Source organism: Lynx canadensis, chromosome C2, assembly GCF_007474595.2.
Source record: "Lynx canadensis isolate LIC74 chromosome C2, mLynCan4.pri.v2, whole genome shotgun sequence".
In the NCBI taxonomy this organism is placed as follows: domain Eukaryota; kingdom Metazoa; phylum Chordata; class Mammalia; order Carnivora; family Felidae; genus Lynx; species Lynx canadensis.
The window spans coordinates 136,387,425-136,410,904 of NC_044311.2; the positions used below are offsets into that span (position 1 = coordinate 136,387,425).

The following is a 23,480-nucleotide window of genomic DNA, read 5'->3' on the forward strand; positions in this document are numbered from 1 at the left end:
ATAGGAGTGATTATTTACATTGAATCGTGAGTAGTCATCAACATAATTCTCACAGTAGCTCAAAGAAATACATGAGGTATTATTTATACTTATTTTAAGGAAGAAAGATACATTTAAAAATTAGAAAACAATATGTAAACATGTAACTTATTATATCTATTATGGTGATTTAAATAATAAGTAGGATAAAATATTGGCTAGATCAAAGGTGTCCTATGAGGGTCAGTAGGAAGGCAACATCCTTTTTCTTCTGCTACTATTTCCTACATGTGATCTTAATTGGCCAAGTCCTAGTAGTAACTGCCAGTTTTCTTTTATCATTCTCCCAAATAACATGAAGGAACTTGTATCCATTTTTAAAATGATTTTTCTAAAATAAAACATATTTACCTGTGCTTGGATTAAAGCAGAAAAGCCCCGAACAGGTCTTTCTATTAGGCCCTGGTTTCATGTTTATGAGCAAGGAATGATTCGGTTCTCTTTGGTTTGTTTCCTATCTTTATAAAACTGTAATTATAAACCAGCCCATATATGTCTTATAATAAGTTTTGTTATATTAACTTTTTACCAAAATGCCAGGGACAAACACAATTAGATGAAGAGCGATATATATATATATATATATATATATGAAAATTGGCGTACAGATACCACTTATGTTCATGAGCTGACTATTTCACCTCCATGCCTCTCACTTCATTTGCTTTTATTTATTCTGGGAGAGAAGAATATATATATACATATGTATACATATGTATATATATATATATATATATATATATATATATATTTTAAGACTTTGTCATGAATTTTTTTCAAGTGTACTTCTTAGGTGATAATCCTTCTTTGTAGAAAACATAATTTCATTTTTGATTTAGATTCCTATCTTGGGGCAAAAAAATGTAAAGCACATTTAAGGCAAATCAAATTACAATCATATTGTTAACAATTATCATTCCTTCCTTATAATTTTCTACTTCCAGTAAATCATGTTCTGACAAGGCAGTCTCCTTGTCTCCTATGTATATAGTCTCCTATGTATATAGTATATTTTAAAGTTTTCCTCAAGACATTTAATCTAACTTTTAAACTTTATCAAATGATTCATAATCTTAACTTTCCTAATTCATTTGATGTTTGTTGTATTTCACTTTTAACTGTAAACTTTTCATATTAAATCTTAATATGATGAGCTCACAGTGGCTTCATTAATTGATATGATTTTCTGGTAAAGTCACCTTCTCCTGGGGACTTTGAGGAGATGGAATCTGCTGTAAGCTGTCAGGCAACACATCCCACATTGGCGAATGGGTGCTTCTGTCCTGAAGGGGGTTTCAATGCTCCCCAGAAGCCATTCCAAGCTCCACTTGATTAGACGTATGTGAAAACTAAGTGAGAAAATGAATTCAAAACACCAGCACAGGTCATGTACTCAGTAAATACTAGCTAGCTACTATTATGGCCAGCTGTCGTTCATATTGATAATTCATCTTTGGGTAAAAGTCAGTTTGTTAAATGCCTCTTTAGATAGAATACTTAGATCTAGGAAAAAATACTTAGATCTAGACCTTGTAGAGTAATGCATAGTAAAATTTGATAATGGGATAATGACCTCACTTACTCTGGACACTATATTTCTATTAAAGGATACAAAAATTTCATTTGATTTTCCCACTTTTTTTCCTTCTAGCCTACATCTTTTTCCCACAGACTGTTCTTAAGTGAGTTCTCCAGTCCTGTGCCCCACAATTGATTTTTCTTTTAACCTCAGTCAGGACCCTGTACTTACCCCTATTAAATCTCATCTTGTCCATTGGGCTCATCTTTTTAACCTACTGAGAGACCCTGTCAAATCCAATGTCTAGCCTTTTTTCCAGGATTGACTTAATTCAAAAATATCATGAAGTGTGGTTATCTGTGTTTTCACCCAAGTCATGGAGAAGTCAATCAAGTCATTTTTGAGAATAGAGATCTGCTTACAGGCTAACCTGAATAAACTGAATAGAATTCGGTATATGTGGAATTATAGTCAATCTACTTGTCCTTATATTGGGATCATATTTTATCCAGACCCTTGTTACATAAAACTTGAAATCAGGTGAAAGTTCATTTGAAAACACACTTTCTTCAACTGAATATAAAGCCAGGTTTCTCTTACCTGATCGGTTTTATTATCTAGTCTGGAAACGTCTAAAACAGGCTCCATTTTTTCCCCTCAAAACTATGAGGAAAACTTTTGCAAGTCTTCAGAAACTATGTATGGCATCATCTTAATTTTCTAACAACCATGCTTCTCTGAAAATAAAGGAAATGAGATAGCTAGATCTCATTTTTAAGGAGTCCATACTTGTATCAATTTTTAATCATTGTTTCACGTACTCGACATATGTATAATGAGTTTCTAGTAAGGGTCAAACACTGTTTGAGACCTTGGGAATCTGAAGATGAGTAACATAGGGCCCCTGGTTTTTACATTTAAGTTAGAGTACAAAAGAAAAGGATTGCTGTAGAAGTGTAGATTAAATGCTTGGGAACACAAAATGGAGTTCTGTTTGGAATTCTTGGGGAAGGCTTCAAACAGGTGTCAACTTCTGAGTTAAGTCTGAAAGACTGAGTAGAAACAGGTCCAGTGAAAATAAAGGGTAAGATAGAAAACATCAAAGTGACTGTACAAAGATCCCATGCTGTGAAGTGGCATAGACTGTAGAGAAAGGGGAACCTGGAGGCTATATTGTATGAGGGGAGCAGTGGTGGTGATGAAAATAGAAAAGTAAGGTCAAATTACAGATCCCCTTTAAAACACCCATCATGTTCATGTTCTGCTACATCATGTATATAACAAGGGAAGTTTGCAGTGCTTTAGTCACGAAGCAGCAGATAAATGATCCATTTATCTTGGTAGCATTATAGAGACTGATTTCAACATAGCGTAGGGTATGGGGCAATTGCCTATTTCCATGTTTCTCTAAGTAGCCCAAAATACGTAAGCGTGAACTCAAACATCTTAAAGTATTGTCCACTGTTCCAGAAAGGGGGAATATAGAATATACATATTCTTTATAGGTATGTACGTATACATGGGTGACTGCATATGTATATAATAGGCAGATGGGTTGCTTTTCTTTTGTTCTGGTGGGTGTCAGTGTAAAAAAAGTAAGCTTTTATTTCCATAGTAAAAATATTCTTGTCTTAAGAAAATCATCTTGACCTTATACATCCTTCTGTCCACTATGTCATTTCTCTGCACCCCTACTCTCCCTTAATAAATAAACTTCACTAAAGAATCATTTATATTTTCTGAACCTAATTATTTTCCTCTCACCCTTCCAGTCAGGTTTTCACCTCTACTTCTCTTATGAAACCCGCTATTATTAAGGTATCTGTTGACCTTCCCATGCTCAATTCAGTGGTCCATTCTCAATCCTCAGACTTCTTGATCTAGAGGCAGAATATTACCCAAAAAGAAGTTGATAACTTCTTTCTCCTTGAACAATCTCTCCACCACCCAACATAGCTAGCATGTCACCATTTTTTCTGGTTTTCCTTCTTCCTCATGGGGCTTTGCTTAGTCTCTTTTGCTAGTTGTTACAAATCTCTTTGACCTGTTAAAAGTCGCTGTGCCTCAGTTTTTTGGATAGTTTTTTGTTTCATAAAAACTCATAACCTATGCTATGCTAATAAATTCTTACGGATTTAAATACCACCTGTACTCTGTAACTCCAATATACACCTTTAGCTTGGATCTTTTCCCTGAATGCTATGCTTTTATATCTCCGTGTTTAATTCCCTCTCCACTTACATGTCCTGAAGTCAGTGCAAATGTCCAGATGCCCAGATATCCAAAGCCAGTCTCCTATATTCACCCCTATATATCTTCCTGTGGCATTCTTTACCATCTCAGCAAATGGCAACTGTCTTTTTCCAGTTGTTTGGACCAAGCATCCTTGAATCTACTTATTTACCCAGGCCCAACCCCTTGAGAGTTCTTGTTCATTCTACTGGCAAGTTATTTCCAGTCTCATTGCTCTCATGAAATAAAACTCTGCATTCTAGGCTGTTTGCATGTGAACAAGGGAGAGGGGCAGAGGAAGAAAGAGAGAGAATGTTAAGCAGGTGCCATACTCAGCACAGAGCCTGACATGGGGCTCTATCCTATTACCCTGGGATCATGATCTAAACTGAAATCCAGGGTCAGATACTTAACTGACTTAACTACCCAGGTACCTCTCTAGTTGTTTTTTTGTTCGTTTGGTTAGTTGGTTTGCTTTTGCTTTTAATATAGATCATTGCATAAATTCCGAAACTTGCCTTCCTGCTTTGGCCTATGCCTGCCTAGAGTATAGTTTAAATTTAAAAAAAAATCAAGAAGACTTATTCTTTAGCAAAAACCAAGGAAACAAACAAACACGTAATTCCTTTATGCTTAAAGCATTTCAGAGGTTTAACATTTTGTCCAGGGATGGAGCCATCGTGATTGTAAAGGCCTATCAGACTTTTCAAGGTTTCTTCCTACCCTGCTCCCATTGGCCTCCTCTGACTTTTGTCTCTTTTTTCCACCTGAGTCATGCCCCTCTGCACAGATGGTCCCTCTCTTATTTAAAAACCCAAAGCATATCTCATCTTTATGCTTACTATTTTATCTTCCTAGCATTTTCATAAGCTGTTTTTTCTCTGTTAAGTCCTTGTTTAAATATTACTTTTTTAGCAAAGATACTCTTGTTCACCTAATTTGAAACTATAGCACTCCAACTCTCATGCCCATCCCCACCAACCCTCTCCCTTACCTGCTTAAATTTTGACCACAGTAATTATAATAAAAAATTAATATATATAATTACTTTTATGTAATTGGAATGTAACCACCATAAGAGTAGTGACTGATGTCTCAATTTTACCCCAGACATAGACAACTGCCTGGCTTATAGTAAGTTTACATGAATTATTGAATGCATCAGAGATTTATTATGTTTTATTTAATTTGCTTATTGGTCATAGTTGAAATGCCAACTTAATAATGGGAGATTGGAGCCCATGACTTGTGAGAAGGGTCAACATTTAGGTATTATGGAGGGAAATAATTTCCACTCGTACCTCAGGAGTAAATGAGCACTTCAGTGGAGAATGTCAGAGGTAAAAGTGATATAATTAGGGAGAGATCCCTGGGTTACCTAAGCTTGATTGTTGGACGTAAAAGTGTAGGAACAAATAAAATGAAAAACAATTATTCAGAGACTTAATATATCCACTTGTACGAAGAAAATTTTAAACATAGGTGATCAAGTGTGGTGGAAAGATTAGTAGAATAATTATTTGGAGAAAACCAGAAAGGCAGTGAAATAAGAGGAAATGGATAGGGTTTAAGATGTGCTGAGGATTTGCTATGATGTTAGATTACGTTTACAACTGAAGTAGGAAAAATATGCACAAAATCTTGTTGGAAAAAGTGTGGGCGTCAGAGCAGAAGCGGATAGAACCCATCGCAACATAGTCCCTGAGGGGCGATGCATCGATAGTAATACTGCATATTACACGGGCTTGCTAAATCCAGGAAGATCAATCCTTCATGTGACAATTCCCTTAATATTTAGGACGTTTATCAGATGGAGACTGATGTAGAAACCAAGCAGAAAGAAACCTGAAATTGAGAGTGGGGTGGTTCTAGAATCATTGGGAAGGCAGAGGAAGGGGATGACGAGAGAGCCACCAGTGTTCTGCTTCTAAGCTCACAAATTAGCGAAGTGTGGTTCAGGGGTCAAGTCTGCAACTGCTAACCAGAGGTCAGGAAGCTGACCTACTGCCAAGCTACCACTGTACTGACTTCACAGCCACTCTGCACCAGAAACTGCAGACAGGCTGTGGGGTAGGGAGTCCGGCTTCTGCCGTCCGTCATCCAGGGGCACCTCCTCAGAAAAGCAGGAATGGCGTTGACACCCCCTCAGCATTCTACACCGCTTACTCCATCCTAAGTGACTTCCTAACGCTTAAAACCATACCAGCAGGCGAGTCTGGAAAAGGAAGAGTTAAGGAAGAGTTAGCCTTCCCTTTCTTATGATAAAGGGCAGTAGCTTAGATGATAAAAATGGATGTGATGTGTCAATAGAAAATGTCTAAGATACTTCTATTGTCTAGATTTAAAGCATATTTCTGGCCAAATACTCGCTTGAGTACTTCCACTTAAGGGAAGGTTGACAAATATCAAACTCTTCCAATTGATCTAAGTTTAGCAATACCACATCCTCATCTATGGGGAAAGAGCTGAGTCAGTGACTCTGAGCCATACCTTAGTCACCAGCTTCCCAGCATTCGAGGAAATCAAATTCCCAGAAGTAAAGATGTTAGGGCAAAAATTAACCTGTTGAAATAGAGTGACAGGGAAGCAAAACAAGAGTTTATTGCCTGAGGAGAGAGTAGGACTAAAGAAAATTTGTCATGTGGGAATTATAGTTCGTGGTAATAAGTTGCCAAGAAAGACTAAAATTATAAAGAGAAGAAAAGGGAAGAGAAGAGCTGTCTGGTGACGCAGTGTTCTGGAGAAGAGAAAAGGTAAAGAAATTCCCTTCAGAGATGGAGTGTTTGGTCTTCGAAAAGAGAAGGGAAGCTTTCCATTACAGGTTCATTCCAGAAATGATAGGGTACAATTTGAGCGAACTTGCTTGATCACTTCTGTTTTCACTCTTGATATTGAGGTCTATTTATGTTTGCTGAGACTTGTGGATGCAGTTGAGGAAGAGAGTGTGAAGAGCTAAAACATATACACACACACTCACACTCACACTCACACACACACACACACACACAACTAATCCTTGTGGCTGTTGCTGTCTTCAACATATTATATCTCAGTTTATCCTGAAGCCTGAGGAAATACAGTTTTGTAATTCCATGTTTCATCTCACTTTAGACAGGTTTCTTTTTTTTTCAGTATTTATTTATTTATTTATTTATTTATTTAGGAGAGAGAGAACACAAGCAGGGAAAAGGCAGAGAGAGGGTGGGGGAGACAGAGAATTCAAAGCAGGCCCCAGGCTCAGAGCTGTCAGCACAGAGCCCGATGCAGGGCTCAGACCCACTCTGGACACTTTAACAGACTGAGCTACCCATGTGTCCCTCACTTTAGAAATGTTTCTAAAACATTTAGTCATCCGTGATCTCCTGTGTGCTTACATTATATTTATGAGCTCCGTTCTTTATCTTCCACATGAGTATCTTTGGACATATATTTTCAGAATTTTGCTTTCTAGAATACAGCCTCACTTTGGTCTCCTTTTTCTGTTAGGCAGAGGAACGTAATATTTGATGTATTATTTTGAATCTGTTTTCATACATTTATATATATATCAGATTGCTGTGCTCTTTTTTTAAATAAGGCTTCGTGTTCTTCTGCTTCATTTGCTAGTATCTCTTTATTTAATTCCATTCTTTATCAGAATTAAAGTCAGAGAATCAACCTTTTCCATTGTTTCTTGATCTATTACAAGATAAAATAATCACCAAGGCAGACTTTTTAGAAGTTTTTGCCTTTATTCTTTGACCAAACTATGGCTTTATGTATATGCATAATATCAAAAATTTATCAGCATTATGAATATACTGACAGCCTTTTTACAGAAAGGATAAGGGAAAATAGTTTTTGTGAATTTCCAGTGACTTATATCCAGCAATTTATCCTCACAATAGCAACTTCAGTGTTGGCATTATTACCTTTTTGTTTATGAGGAAACTAAGAGTCAATACATTTAATTTGTGCACGGTCGTCTGGCAACTCCTACAACAATCTGCTAAAGATTGTTTCTGTCCTACTCCTAGATTATGCACCAATTCTTTGCTGTTACACACAGTTCACATTTCTAAGCTGAACCTCAGTGTTAGATCTATTACCTTAAACTGAAATATTGATAGGTGTCAGTGGATGCACAATAATGTAATAGAAGGGGGATAGTTATCAGGGAGGGATAACAAAATTACGATGACTAACACTAAATGCTTAATGTATCTCAGGTTCTGTTTTGTGTTATCCATTACTTGATACTCATAGCAACCTTAGCATTGGGTATTATTCCAATCTCCATTTTAGAAAGAAAAATACTGATTGTTGAAAAGACAAGATTTGTCCAAGATTGCAGCTGAGAAAGGTAGCAAAACCAGACTTTGGATCCATAGATTCTGATGATATATATCCTGGCTCTTCATCCAACTCTATATTGGTTCTAGTAGAGGTGAAAAGAAAGAATAAAGAAAGAAATGCGTGTTTGTACAATTGTTCTATTCAGTCACTGATGGGTAGCATTCATTAATTATTGAGATGGAGGATGCTAAGAAATAGTTTAGAAAAATATGCTAACAGTGATGGAAGCTTTGTGTATGGAATTCAAGATCCACAAGCCCCATTTGAAACATTGGACTCTGTTTGATAGCCTTCTACAATATGATCCTCTGTTTGCATAGACCCAGTGAGGTTAAGTAATTCAGGATATTGAAAGCCAGAGTGAAAGGTCTAAGCTTCAAGGTATAAAGAGGAGGAAGCCTCTGAATACCCTGCTTAGGGAAGTGGCGTGAGTAGAGTGGTGCTTTAGAAAGATTGATTTTGCATTTACACACCATATGGATTGAAATTTGGTGGGATGTCCAATAGGAAAGGAAGCCAAGAGCCACTAATGGCATTGCAGGTAGAGGCAGATAGGACTTGGACTTCACAGTGGAAACAGGAAGGAGGAGATGAACACAAAAATTATGATGTGGGAATGATGGAAATAACTTTGACTTATTGTGTTGTATATAAGAGATAGGCTCAAGGATGAATGCGATTAAAAAACACTGGAGAGTGTTATGCTAAGTGAAATAAGCCATACAGAGAAAGACAGATACCATATGGTTTCACTCTTATGTGGATCCTGAGAAACTTAACAGAAACCCATGGGGGAGGAGAAGGAAAAAAAAAGAGGTTAGAGTGGAAGAGAGCCAAAGCATAAGAGACTTAAAAACTGAGAACAAACTGAGGGTTGATGGGGGGTGGGAGGGAGGGGAGGGTGGGTGATGAGTATTGAGGAGGGCACCTTTTGAGATGAGCAGTGGGTGTTGTATGGAAACCAATTTGACAATAAACTTCATATATTGAAAAAAAATAAAGTTACCTGTGTTAAAAAAAAAAAAACAATGGAGAGGGTGAAGAATTAGAGACATTGGTTCTAGGCATATTTGGCCCTATTCACTTGAATATGTTCTCTACCTTTGTATATTATTTTTAATTACTGAAATGTTTAATTCGTCATATATTTCCTGGGGACTGAGTATATTCCAGTCCCTTTTACTCACTCAGTGAGTGTGTGTGTGTGTGTGTGTGTGTGTGTGTACACATATACATGGAATAATTTGGTAGCCAGTAAGTGGTTGGACATATAAAATCAGAATATAAAAGAAAAATATTTAGGAAGATATTAGTCATAAGCATGTTTTTCTTTTAGTCAGGTAACAGAAAGTAGAGGCCAACAAAAAGTAAATATAAATGGAAAACCAGAGTAAGAGTCAACAGGTCTGAAAATAGACTATCTGGCCAGAAAAAGATACCCACTGGCTCAAGTTTTGGTAGTGGTACCTTCATGCTAAGAAAAAAAGCCTTATTTATCTGTAGTTGTATCATGTCAAGTGCACAGCTCAGCTGATACTGCATATGTCTGTGGTCAGAGTAAGAATCAAGGACCATGTCCCTTCCAAATGTGTGGACCCCTTCCAAATGGGCTCAAAGGTGGAGCCCAAGAGGTATCACATCTCTTCCTCCCAACCTCAGGACTTAGTACCTTTCTTTCTTTATTTTTTTAAGTTTATTTCTTTATTTTGAGAGAGAGAGAGAGAGAGAGAGAGAGAGAATATCCCAAGCAGGTTCAGCACTGTCAATGCAGAGCCCATTGTGGGGTTTGAACTCACAAACCATGAGATCATGACCTGAGCTGAAATCAACAGTCAGGCACTTAACCAACTGAATCATTGTTTTTTAAAAGTATCCTTAAACTGAAGATTATAATTGCCATTTTGTCCAATTTAGGCCTAGTTGACATTAGAGAGTCATGGGCATGGGAGTGAAGAATTGACAGTCTTCTAAACAATCAATGTGAATTCTTTATAGATTTTGCATACTAGCCCTTTGTCCGATATGTCATTTGCAAATATCTTTTCCCATTCCGTTAGTTGCCTTTTAGTTTTGTTGATTGTTTCCTTTGCAGTGCAGAAGCTTTTTATCTTCATGAGGTCCCAATAGTCAATTTTTGCTTTTAATTCCCTTGCCTTTGGAGATGTGTCAAGTAAGAAATTGCTGTGGCTGAGGTCAGAGAGGTTTTTTCCTGCTTTCTCCTCTAGGGTTTTGATAGTTTCCTGTCTCACATGCAGGTCCTTTATCCATTTTGAGTTTATTTTTGTGAATGGTGTAAGAAAGTGGTCTAGTTTCATTCTTCTCCACGCCCAAAAAACAAATAATCCAGTTAAGAAATGGGCAGAAAACATGAATAGACACTTCTCTAAAGAAGACATCCAGATGGCCAACAGGCACATTAAAAGATGTTCAACGTCACTCCTCATCAGGGAAATACAAATCAAAACCACACTGAGATACCACCTCATGCCAGTCAGAGTGGCTAAAATGAACAAATCAGGAGACTATAGATGCTGGAGAGGATGTGGAGAAATGGGAACCCTCTTGCACTGTTGGTGGGAATGCAAACTGGTGCAGCCACTCTGGAAAACAGTGTGGACGTTCCTCAAAAAGTTAAAAATAGATCTATCCTATGACCCAGCAATAGCACTGCTAGGAATATACCCAAGGGATACAGGAGTGCTGATGCATAGGGTCACTTGTACCCCAATGTTGATAGCAGCACTTTCAACAATAGCCAAATTATGGAAAGAGCCTAAATGTCCATCAACTGATGAATGGATAAAGAAATTGTGGTTTATATACACAATGGAATACTACTTGGCAATGAGAAAGAATGAAATATGGCCTTTTGTAGCAACGTGGATGGAACTGAAGAGTGTTATGCTAAGTGAAATAAGTCATACAGGGAAAGACAGATACCATATGTTTTCACTCTTATGTGGATCCTGAGAAACTTAACAGAAGACCATGGGGGAGAGGAAGGGAAGGGAAAAAAAGTTAGAGAGAGAGGGAGCTAAACCATAAGAAACTCTTAAAAACTGAGAATAAACTGAGGGGTGATGGGGGGTGGGAGAGAGGGGAAGTTGGGTGATGGGCATTGAGGAGAGCACTTGTTGGGATGAGCACTGGGTGTTGTATGGAAACCAGTTTGACAATAAATTTCATATAAAAAAAAACCAATCAATGTGTTGGTGTGTGTGTGTTTCCTTTCTGTAAACTTTAGATCAAACCTACGGGTGAAAAGAACCTACAGTTATAATCTAGGGATTAAAGAAACATGAAAATATTATAAGGTTTATGTATGGTGACATTTCATAGATTATTTAGATAATTTACAATTTTTATTTCCAGATAAGATTTTAATAGCAATATGACTTTGGGAGGCATCAGTATTCTACACATTTATTTCCAAACCTTTGAGTTATTCCATAATGCATTTAAAATATTATCTCCAAATAATTTACTGTTACTAATTAGAGCTGAAATGTACATTGATACATTTCTCTGCAATATTCACATCCAAAGACCAAAAACCTGACCTCCTGGCTCTTGCCAATACCAATTATAAGGCATATTTTTATGTGATCTACCGTGCTCTCCTTCAGCTTCAGCAAATAAGGGACAGTTGACTTTTGACAGCCATTAGAGATTTTTATATTAATGTTTGATTATATAGAATAGGGATTTGCATTTACTGTTATTTTCAGTCACCTTTTTAAAATAAAATTATGTTCAAAGATGAAATGACATATTTAATCATATTTTTATAATATATGTATATTTTTAAGTAAATTATATGTAATTTTCCAATTTTATGATTGTTTCCAATGTGGTATTGAAAAGAAAGAGAGACAGGTGCTCCTGGCTGGCTCACTCAGTATAGCATGTGATTATTTGACCTTCCTTGGGATCTTGGGTTTGAACCCCATGTTGGGTATAGAGATTACTTTTTTAAAAAGTAAAAAAAAGAAAGATAAATTGAGAGACATAGACAGATCCCTTCAATGTTTAATGTGCCTCTAATTCTTCATGTTTCTGCACTAGAAGTTTCAATTCGTTAATTCCAATGAGAATTTTTCTCCCTTGTTTTTTGTTTTTCCCTCTTGCCTTTTTACCATTTTTGATACTTGTTTATAAAGTTTTGTATGCTGGAAAATGATATAAATTTTCCTTCAGGATACTTTATTGACCTTTAAATAATGTGAGTAATGAATTGATACAAAAACACACACAAGAAAGATTTTATAGCTATTTTTTTTAAATACAGTGATTACAACTTAACTATTTCAAATAAAGGTTTTAGTTAAATAATACATAAATGAAGCTAAAACGGACAGCTTGCAATTTTATTTAGTTCATAATGACATGTGTTCTAAACTTAATACTTTCCCAAAATTATTAATATAATTTGAATGAACAAGAAGAAAATAAATCTCAAATTTTCACAAAAGATAACTATACTAAAAATTCAATAAAGTCTGCTTTTTTCATATATATATATAATTTTTTTTTGAGAGACAGAGAGAGACAGAGTGTGTGCAGGGGAGGGGCAGAGAGAGAGGGAGACACAGAATATGAAGTGGGCTTCAGGTTCTGACCTGTCAGCACAGAGCCCAATGAAGGGCTCCTACCCATGAACGTGAATCTTGACCTGAGCCAAAGTTGCATGCTTAACTGACTGACCCACCCAAGCACCCCTGCTTCTTCTTCTAATTGTATCTGCATTCTCTCTCTCTCTCTCTCTCTCTCTCTCTCTCTCTCTTTCTCTTTCTCTGTGTGTGTGTGTGTCTCCTTCTGTCTCTCTCCCTCCCTGTCTCTCTCCCTCCCTCCCTCTCTCTCTGTCTCTCCTTCTCTCTCCCTCCCTTTCTCTCTCCCTCTCTCTCTCTCTCTGTCTCTTCTTCTCTCTCTCTCTCTCTCTCTCTCTCTCTCTCTCTCTCACACACACACACACACACACACACAAGCTTGTTTTCCATGAATGCAAATAAAATCCTAATATTGTATAGAAAAGACAAGTATAATTACTGCCCCAGTCAATGAGATTTGATATTGAATATTCTTTATTTGATATAGGTGTAAAGATTGACTAATGTGTACTTTCTTGCAATTTGAAGACATCATTCATCAGTTTATGCAAGCTTTGTAATTCACATATATTAAGTGACATAGGGAGAAATGTTCCTTTATTCCTAATTTTCAAAATACCATAAATTTTAATAATGGCCATTCATATTACCTGGCTTATATTTCCTTTGTTTCTACTAATTTGTAGATGTGCCATCCAGTCCCTATGGAGTGAAGATTATAGAGCTGTCACAGACCACAGCCAAGGTTTCTTTCAACAAGCCGGACTCCCATGGAGGTGTGCCTATTCATCACTATCAGGTGGATGTCAAAGAAGTGGCATCAGAAACCTGGAAAATAGTACGCTCCCATGGAGTTCAAAGTGAGTCAGTGCTTTCAAATTGTGTTGGTTAATTCAAGCTGACCTTCAGTGTGCTTGTGTGAGTGGGCTTTTATTTTTCTTCAGTATGTCCTTTTTTTTTTAGTAGAGTTGGGAAGACATTTCCACTGTCCTATTCTTCTTGAGAATAATTTGAATAAAGAGTGGGAAACTTTTTATCTTTAACAAAGATGGAAAGTTTCACAAAATCTCCAAAGTTCAATATTGGAGGGAAAGTTAGTATTTAAAAATCTGGTGGTGGGAAAAACAACTGCTGACATGTCATATTGGATGCCTGAATATTCTAAAATACGTGCTTGTTTTTCATTTATTAATAAGATTTCTTCCACAAGTAAGTGTACTTTACATGCATTTATGAAACAATCTATAAAAAGTCATCTGTCTACTGAAATTTATTTCAAAATTGTGTTTTGAAAACTCAAGCTATTACTACTAATTATGGCAGGTGGAGTAATAGAATAAGCTAATTCTGAGAAGTTGAAACAATTTATAGCACTTCTGTTCACTTATATAGAATTTCATCATGTTGTGAAAATGTGATTTGTTTTCCCATTAAAAGAAGAAACTAAAGTAGGAAATCATAGTAAATTATGAGAGGTGGAGTGTATTGATTGGGATATAGAACTACAAAAGGATAGTCAGGAAAATGATGAGTATATAGTAATATAAAGTATTGGTGAGTATATAGTAATGAAAATTATACTGCCCTTCCTGTGCTGGCCCTGGGCCCTGGCCTGATCCTAATATGTATGGTGTAAGGGTTCTGTAAAAAGCATGAGCTAGCTGTTTGTTCTATGAAGAAAAGCGTGAGCCCTTCTATGAAGGATTGGCTTAGTGGACAATGGAGACAGAACAGATAAAAATCATCCTAGTTTCATCTGTGTTGGCACCTGCTTATTCATTTTTACTGAGAATAATAGGTTTTTGATAGAAATGCCAGAAATATTAATCTGTCTTCAGTCATTTACCACATTCTTCAAGTAATGCCCCCCCCCAACATGTCAGCTTTTATAATTTCTTCTAATAATAAGAGGGTTTGGGTAGGTAATGTCTTTGTGCAAATGCTGTGTGGTTTAGGAGAGAAGATAGTGCCCCAAAAGAATGAGCTTGTGACTTCTAGGATTCCAGTGGAAGCAACCATTACCCTAGATGCAAGAATAATATTTTTAAGAGAGAGAAAACAAAAGAGGGTGAAAAGGGAGAGACAAAGAGAGATGAATTATTTCTGACACTACAGAACATTCAAAGTGGGTGCTTGGGCACAACCCTGGAGACAAGTAATGTTAAAGCTGAACATTAGAGAAATTAAACTTGACAGAAGAGTACCGCCACCCCTTACCCCTCCACCCTAGGGAAGAAGGTTAATAGATTCTTCTGAGACTTCTTACAAAGTTGCAAAACCATGAAGAATTTATAATGGCTTTGATCTGACAGAGTTGTTCACGTTCAAAGACCTGATTTTGTTACTCCATATATCCCTATCTCAGAAGCAGATTTCCGTGTTTATAAAACTGATATATAATAAAGAACATTTGTTAATTTACAATGAGAAATCACTGTCTCAGAAATTAGACATTCAGGTATATATGATAGGTATATTCTTTACCTGTGAGTATTTTATGTAGAAAGAAAACGTGTCAGAAACCTGTTTGGTGAATTTTGAGTATCAGTCAGGGACCTTACATGAATGACAGTCAGTACACTCAGCCTTGGATAGCTTAAAGCTTGCCAGTGAGATCAGAATACTCATAGTTCTGGTTTCTCTTCCTCTTCCTATGAGAATGCTGATCCCATCATGGGGCTCCACCCTCATGAGTTCACTAAGTCTAATTACCTCCCCAAGACCCACCTCTAACTACTATCACATTAGAGGCTAGGGTTTCAACATATGAATGGGGGGTGGGGCGCAATTCAGTTCCTAGTTCCCAAATATTCATTCTATTTTAGTCACTCTGTTAAGAACTGAAAATAAATTAAGTCAATAGATTTTGACTACAAAATGAAGAATTCGGTAGTATGAATATCCTCTTACAGAGGCTGAAGCTGAGGGCAATCCATATAAAGGAGAATACTGGGACTATAAAATTTAGCTTCTTATCTATAAGGTCATGTGGATAAATAATAGTGAAACTAAAATTCAAACCCTGACAGGAAATCAGATTCCAAAGCCAGTACTGTTGACCGTTAGGCACCGTTTTTCCTTTATTCAGTAAAGAGTTGCAAAAGTGGGGTGCCTGGGTGGCTCGGTCAGTTGAGCATCCGACTCTTGATCTCGGCTCAGGTCATGATCCCAGGGTCATGGATTGAGCCCCCCCATCGGGATTCAAGCTGAGCATGGAGCCTGCTTGAGATTCTCTCTCTCTCTCTCTCTCTCTCTCTCTCTCTGTCTCAAATAAACAAACAAAAAAAAAGTTGTGAAAGTGGAACACAAATTACTTCCCTGTAAAGTATGAGTATAGCCCATATATATAATTTTAAGTATATATTTTTAAAAAATTATAATGTTTATTTTTGGGAGAGAAAGAGAGACACAGAGTGTGAGAGGGGGAGGGGCAGAGAGAGAGGGAGACACAGCATCTGAAGCAGGCTCCAGGCTCTGAGCTGTCAGCACAAGCCCTAACAGGGGCCTGAAATCACGAACCATGAGATCATGATCTGAGCCAAAGTCAGACGCTTAACTGACTGAACCACCCAGGCACCCCTAAGTGTGTGTGTTTATATATATACATATATATATGTATATATATATATATATATATGTGTACATATATACATACATATGCTTATATATGTATATATGTACACATATATATATGTGTATGGTGTAATGTGTGTGTGTGTTGCAATGTGTTTTAGATAGCTACTGGAAGGACTTCTATAGAGAACTGAGGGAGTAATTTTCCTACGTTAAATATGAATTAGAAAGCTGAAATATCACTGTCATTTGGAAATTTTTTCTTTGTAAATATTTTTACTTTTTTCTTACGCTGGTTTTGTGATATCTATTTTAATTTGGTGTCTTGAGGTTTAATTACATGTCTTCATGTGGAGTTCTTGTTCTGTTTGAGGTTCATAATGTTCCTCAATCTAAAGATTGATGTCTTTCATCCATCCTGGAAAATGTTATATCATTACATTCTTGAATACGAATATTGTCTTTTCCCTCATTCTCTCTATTCCCTTATTCTGAAAAATCCCAGTTATAAATGCTAAACTTGTTTTTTTTAGAAGTTAGAATACCATATCTCTGTACCTATATTTTATTATGTTTCATTATTTTACCATGTTATTATTCAGTTCTGCCTACCAGTTCACTAATTCTTTGTTCACTTATGTTTAAGCTACCATAAACCTGTCTATTAAGATTTTAATTTAACAATCACATTAAAATTTTTTTTTATGTTTTTATTTTATTTTTGAGAGCGAGGCAGAGCACAGGCAGGGTAGGGGCAGAGAAAGAGGGAGACACAGAATTGAAGCAGGCTCCAAGCTCCGAGCTGCCAGCATAGAGCCCGATGCAGGGTTCGAACTCACAGACTGTGAGATCATGACCTGAGCCAAAGTCGGATGCCCAACCAACTGAGCCACCCAGGCACCGCAACAATCACATTTTTAATTTATATAAATTACATTAGTTCATTGTATGTTTCAACAGTATCTCACTCATGGTGGCTTGTTTGGTAGTATATTTTATGATTTTAAATTGCGATCTCATATTTTGCTAATCTTATTTACTGGTGTCATGCAAGGCCTCGGGTTTGGATGCAGTCTTCCACAGAAAATATCCCTTTACTTTGAACAGCTGCTCTGAAATTTTACAAAGGTGGAAGCATCTTAAATTAATTTCTTGATTTGAGAGTTCCTGTGCTATGAGAGCAGATTTGCAGTTACTAATTTTCAAAGAAGTATTTATCCCACCTCCTTGCCAAGTCAAACAAATTTTTTTAGCCCACACTTTTCCTTTCTTCCAAGAACGTTGACATTCCTAGCTCCATGCAGGGGTCCAAGTCTCAGACCTCCCTCTTTCTTCTCTCCCCCATGAGGACACTGGAACCCAACCTTGTGTACTACAGATCCGTGCAATAGCTCTCATTGTCTGAGTACCAGTTGAGATTTTCCAAAGGACAGCAGTACTTTACAAAAAAACAATTACATGGCTGGTCCTCTAGCTACAGTCTCCCCATCCACATCATTTTTCATATTTCAGTTTTCCTTCCTTTTCTGTGATCTAACATGTACACCTAAAAAGATTTTTGAAAATGATATGTATAATTGTAACTATATTTAAAAGGCGCTTTTCTGGCTGTATAGGTAATGACATTGTTGAAATTCTGACGTTTTTTTAAAGAACATACATAGTTTTGAATAGGGAAGAAATGCTTCTTTTGCAGTTCACATTAATCATTTTAAAGTTTGAGGAAGAATTTTGTAAGCATAATTATACTCATTGCCTTTGAGGCATTTGTTAGAAGATAGATTTAGATTTATCTCTGAAAAGACAGGGACTATAGTCAACATTTCAGCTACTACTTTTTTCCTTCAGCATAGATTTCTTTCTTTCTTTTAATTTACATGAGTTTAGTTGATGTTCAGTTTTTTTTCCTAGTTCATAAATACCTATAATCCATTATATACTACTCATGTATCTTCGTCTACCTAAAAATAAATATCATCTCTTGCTTGATTGTGGTGGCATAAGCAAGAAAATTTTAGGGAAAAAAATCTCCTGTTAGTAGATTCTGATTCTAAATAATGCATTAATTAATTTCCTGTGAATTTCACTTGCTTACTCTGCACCTGGTCCAAGGTTTAGGGTACAGTTGCTGTCTAGACCAGTTATTATATTCTTCAAGGTTTAGCTGAAACCTTACTGATCATCCCAATCACTAATTGACCTAAAACTAAATTTCAAAACATGAATTGTGAACAAATCTGATAACAACTTGAACTATTTAAATTTCAAATGGAAGTCATTTTGACATTTAGTTTTGAGTGAAAAATGCGTGTCACAGGTGTAGCAAGATTTTTTTTGATTGGGAGGGTTACATGGCATTTCCATTACCCTATCATTTAACACTTGGTAAGCATGTTCTATATACCTCATTGGGCACAAATGAAGAGAAGATAATAATCTTTCAAAACAGGTACTCACTTTTCAGTATTCAAAACAAAAATGAAAAATTGACATTTTAAAATATCAAGTTATTTTTATCAGAGCATAAAACAATTCTCTCAAATAGCATAATTTTAATTTGTGAAATGTTTAGCCAGGTACAATCACACATAAACATCCTTTCAATCTCAACTGAGAGTATTAGATGCTCTGGTTTATTTGGACCTAAGGTTGTAGTAGAATTTCTCTTTGTTCCTGAAAATAAGGGAGATAATTTTTATTTGAAAATAGTAGCATTTTGTAAATGGAACATTCATTGGAAACTTACTCAAATTCTTGCCATTTTTACTAATCGAAGGGTGTAATAACTAACTACAATTTAGAAATAAATTCACAGTTGGACTTTACAGTTTTTTCACTGCATAATTTCACTAAACCTTCAATATTGCTTCGCAGGATGCAATTGCAGTACGTATATTTTAATCTATAGATGGTCATTTTAACCTTATAGCATTTAGTTTATGAACATTGTGATTAAGGTATGTACCTGCTTCATTACTACATATAATGCCAAAATTTTTAATCCAGATTTTAATTTTAGCAAAAGTTCTCTTTTAATTGAAACCTGAAGAAAAAAAAATCAATTTATATGGCAGAGAAATCCATTTTCAGCTTTGTGAAGAAGTGGCATTCAATAAGGATTTTTTTCCAAGATTGTTTTGAAAGATAAGTGTTTGGATTTACAAATTCTATGCCTGTGCCCGATAGGCCCACAAACTGATTTTAAATACAGGAGCTTAAACTGGAATAGAGTGAAGATTAATAGATCAAATACCAAGAAAGATTTCGATACAACTAAAGAGATGCTATGTCCCAGTACCTTTGTCCCAAAGCGGGTGCCCTAAATTCAGTGGCACCAGCAACTCCCTTGGAATAAAGAATCTTTCTGGCTTGAATACTCCAAAACTGAAAGCTTAATAGTATTTATATTGATTCAAGCTGAAGCTCCACATCAACAATGAAAAATTTATTTGTTACATGTATGGAATTTCCATGTACCAACAACCCTATTACAGCACCTAGGTCCTCCATGTTTTCATTTTTCACTAGGAATCACCTCCGTGCTCTGCCCCCACCCTCACATGCCCACTCACTTTATCTTAGTGCAGCAGGCTTCATATGGCCTGTAAAGTGTTCTTTTACAGGATTTGCATCGGAAAATTATTTCTCTTTTAAAACTGGTTATTAATGCCCTAAGGAGTAAGATAGAGTTGGGTGCTTTTTTTTTTTTTTTTTTAGTAATTTTTCCCCATTGCTTTGTATTAGAATTTCTTAATCAAATGTTAGCTTTTTTTCAATTAATACCCTCATGTTTCCTGTGTTTTCTCTCATTGTCTCTACTTTTATCTTTACTCTCCCCTAAGGTTTTCAACACATATCTTTCAATTTACCTATAAGTTTTTAAAATTGTTAAATATTTTATTCTCTGGTCATTTCTCGTCTCATTTATGCAATATAGTCTTTTCTCTCTGATAATTATCATGATATTTCATTTTCAGCATTGTTTTTGCTCCCTGATTTGGTTTTCTTTTCCTAGATTTATTTTGTTGTTGTTGTTTGCTTTGTCTCTGTCATTCACAATGGAAACGTTCCCCAAGTATTTGGTGATCCTTGCCTGGATAAGTGAAAGAAAAACACCCTCATCTCTGTTTGTAAAGACAGTGTTTTCAAGCCTTGAGATCAGATGGGTTTCTAACTTCCCCATCAACAAGAGTCTGAGAAATGGTAACTATTTTCGGATATCTGTTTTGAGGCTGTTCAGTTAATACTGGCATACCTGGCTGTCAGGACACTGTGGAAAGGCAGCTAGTGTCAAATGGTGTCAGATGATTCCCACAAAATTTTATTCGGCACATCAACTCCATGTTCCTCCTGTTTAGAATTCTAGAGTACAAAACTTCTTTGGTCCCACTTACCAAATAATAGACCTTGCATCTTCTGTTAAGATGAGAGAGAGGAACTCATCTTCTCTTTAATCTGGGAAGAGGGCATGAGAGTACAATTGTTTAAATATTTGATGATCATTCAGTTTTATGCTCTCATTCATTGCACTTAAAATTTCTGAGACTTTCCTGAGTTCTGTAGGTCTATTAGTGTAAGTGTATCTCCACTGACTGTCTCATCCCTTATACAGATCTTTATAATTTTTGTTGTAATATTATATTTTTATATGTGGGACTTTTCCATGTTTAAAACAGTGAAAATTAATTTGTTAATATATTGATGGCGTAGCATTGAAAATTATGCTTTTAAGAAAAATGGGCATATCAGTGTTTCTTACTGAGGAATGATTAGTACCTGTAATTAGCTAAACTTCTTGCTGTGTAGTGTGGCTTATCGTCCAACAAATTCACATTTTTTTCCTGGAAACTTTCTAGCTTCCTATGCACATTCAGCAGAAATTTTAAATATAAATTTAAGCTTCAAAACTTGGCAGTTTTCCCAATGTTACCCAGAATAACAAAGGCTATCAGATGTGCACACAGTGTATGGGTCCATACATTGTGTAATATGCAACCATAAGAAGAGCCATTTACATAGACTATGATATAAATGGTACCTGTTGAAGTTATTTGATAATGCAGGGTACAGTAAAAATATAGTCCCTTGTCCCAAGGGGGATAGGAGAGAAAGGCAATGGTGCTCTGCCTGATCTTCAGGGAAAGCTGCAATACTGACCCAGGTTGGAGCCAGTGCCCTGAAGTCCCTGGCAGATGGCACACTGTGGGTTGACATAACCATCTCCCTGCCCCCAGTGCGATGCAGGTCTGCCTACTGGTAGATATTTTTCATTGTGTACTAGAACCTGCTAGAATCCAAAAGATAATTTTGATACAACCAGGTCTTTATTGGAAAACATGTTATTTGATACTCACTTCAAATTTTATTGTTCAGAAACCCACTAATTATGCAGTAAAATTCAGATTATTCAACAGTTCCTGGATTCTTCATTGATAATTGAACAACATATGGTAAGTATGCAATGCTATGTCTATAAACAGAGTGAATAATAACGTAATAGGGAAGATTTCTTTCTATTAAATTATTAATTCATTTTTGTAGTGAAGATATACAAGATTGAACTACTTTTGTTCTGCATTGTGACTCAAAAAGAAAGTAACTTATTTCCAGTGGAAATATTTTATTGAAGTTATTGTCGATACATGTTTTTCTATGACCATTATTGAATATAAAGCCTTTTTATTGTTGTTCATACTTAGAAAAGAAGGCCAGTGATTATTTAAAATACAGGATGAAAATAGCGAGAATGAGCATCACAACTCAACTAAAGTTAGAGTAAGCCCATACAGATATTTCTTTTTTTTAATTTTTATTATTTGTATTTGAAAGAGAGAGAGCATGAGTGTGAGGAGCAGAGAGAGAGAGGGAGGCACAGAATCTGAAGCAGGACCCAGGCTCCTAGCTGTCAACAGAGCTCGACTTGGGGCTCGAACTCGTGAACTGGGAGATCGTGACCTGAGCTGAAGTCCAGTGCTTAACCGACTGAGCCACCAAGGCACCCCCAGATATTTCTTTAAATCTGTTTTTTCGGGGCGCCTGGGTGGCTCAGTCGGTTAAGCAGCCGACTTCGACTCAGGTCATGATCTCCTGGTCCGTGAGTTCGAGCCCCATGTCGGGCTCTGTGCTGACAGCTCAGAGCCTGGAGCCTGTTTCAGATTCTGTGTCTCCCTCTCTCTGACCCTCCCCTGTTCATGCTCTGTCTCTCCCTGTCTCAAAAATAAATTAAAAAAATAAAAAATAAATAAATCTGTTTTGTCATGTTACGATGTGACCTAATGTGTGACTTTCCTAAATTTGTCAGGAGTTTTCTGTGTTGTGTTATGGTGCTACTAAAAATAATGAAATAAATAATTGATATGTCTTTGTTACTTAAAAACTTCTTTTTTTATTGTTGGGGTTCTTTTGGAACTGCATCTCAGATGTGCCTGCATGACATATGACATGATCATACTTTTAGGTCTTTCTGTCTTCTGTCTCCCCTCTCTACCAACCAAACACACAACGGTCCCTTTCAAAGTTTTATTTTATCTTATCATTGTGTGTGTTTTTGTCTGTGTTCTTAAAACACATATTATCACAGGGGCGCCTGGGTGGCACAGTCGGTTAAGCATCTGACTTCAGCTCAGGTCATGATCTTGCGGCTTGGAGTTCAGGCCCCCCACCCCCTGTCTGGCCCTGTGCTGACAACTCCCTCTGAGCCTGAAGCACGCTTAGGATTCTGTCTTCTTCTCTTTCTGCCCCTTCCCCGCTCCTGGTCCTGCTCATGCTCTCTATGTCTCTTAAAATAAATGCACATTAAAAAAACTTTAAAAAATAAAAAAAATAAGTAAAAACACATATTTTCACAAATTTTCTTTGTTTTATGATATATTAGCAAGCATCTTTTATAAATAATGAGTAAAAGGTTCATGTGGTTCAATGACATGAACATGATGGTTATTTCGTGTTCTCAGTGCTGTAATATACTAGTTCTCAACGAACTTCTTTGGCTACTAATTGTGATGAAATGGGTCTCAGAGGGTTTGGGGGTTTGTTTCTTTTGAAGTAATCTATGAGACATAACTCCTTTCTATTATGGTAGTGATGGTTTTTCTATAGGAGGATGTGTAGTTTTCCTGTCATTTTCCAATAGCTAAAAGTTATTGTAACATCATGTTAAGTTACATTTAAGATTT

General features: G+C 36.4%; 1 protein-coding gene across 1 annotated transcript in view; it reads left to right on the forward strand.

The window, feature by feature from the left end:
* Nucleotides 1-23,480, forward strand: part of NCAM2 (neural cell adhesion molecule 2) — a 224,369-nt gene that overhangs the window by 128,301 nt on the left and 72,588 nt on the right. The window contains exon 12 of the mRNA XM_030328483.1: nt 13,419-13,592. Coding sequence (XP_030184343.1) covers nt 13,419-13,592 — 174 coding nt within the window. The remainder of the gene's footprint in view (nt 1-13,418; nt 13,593-23,480) is intronic.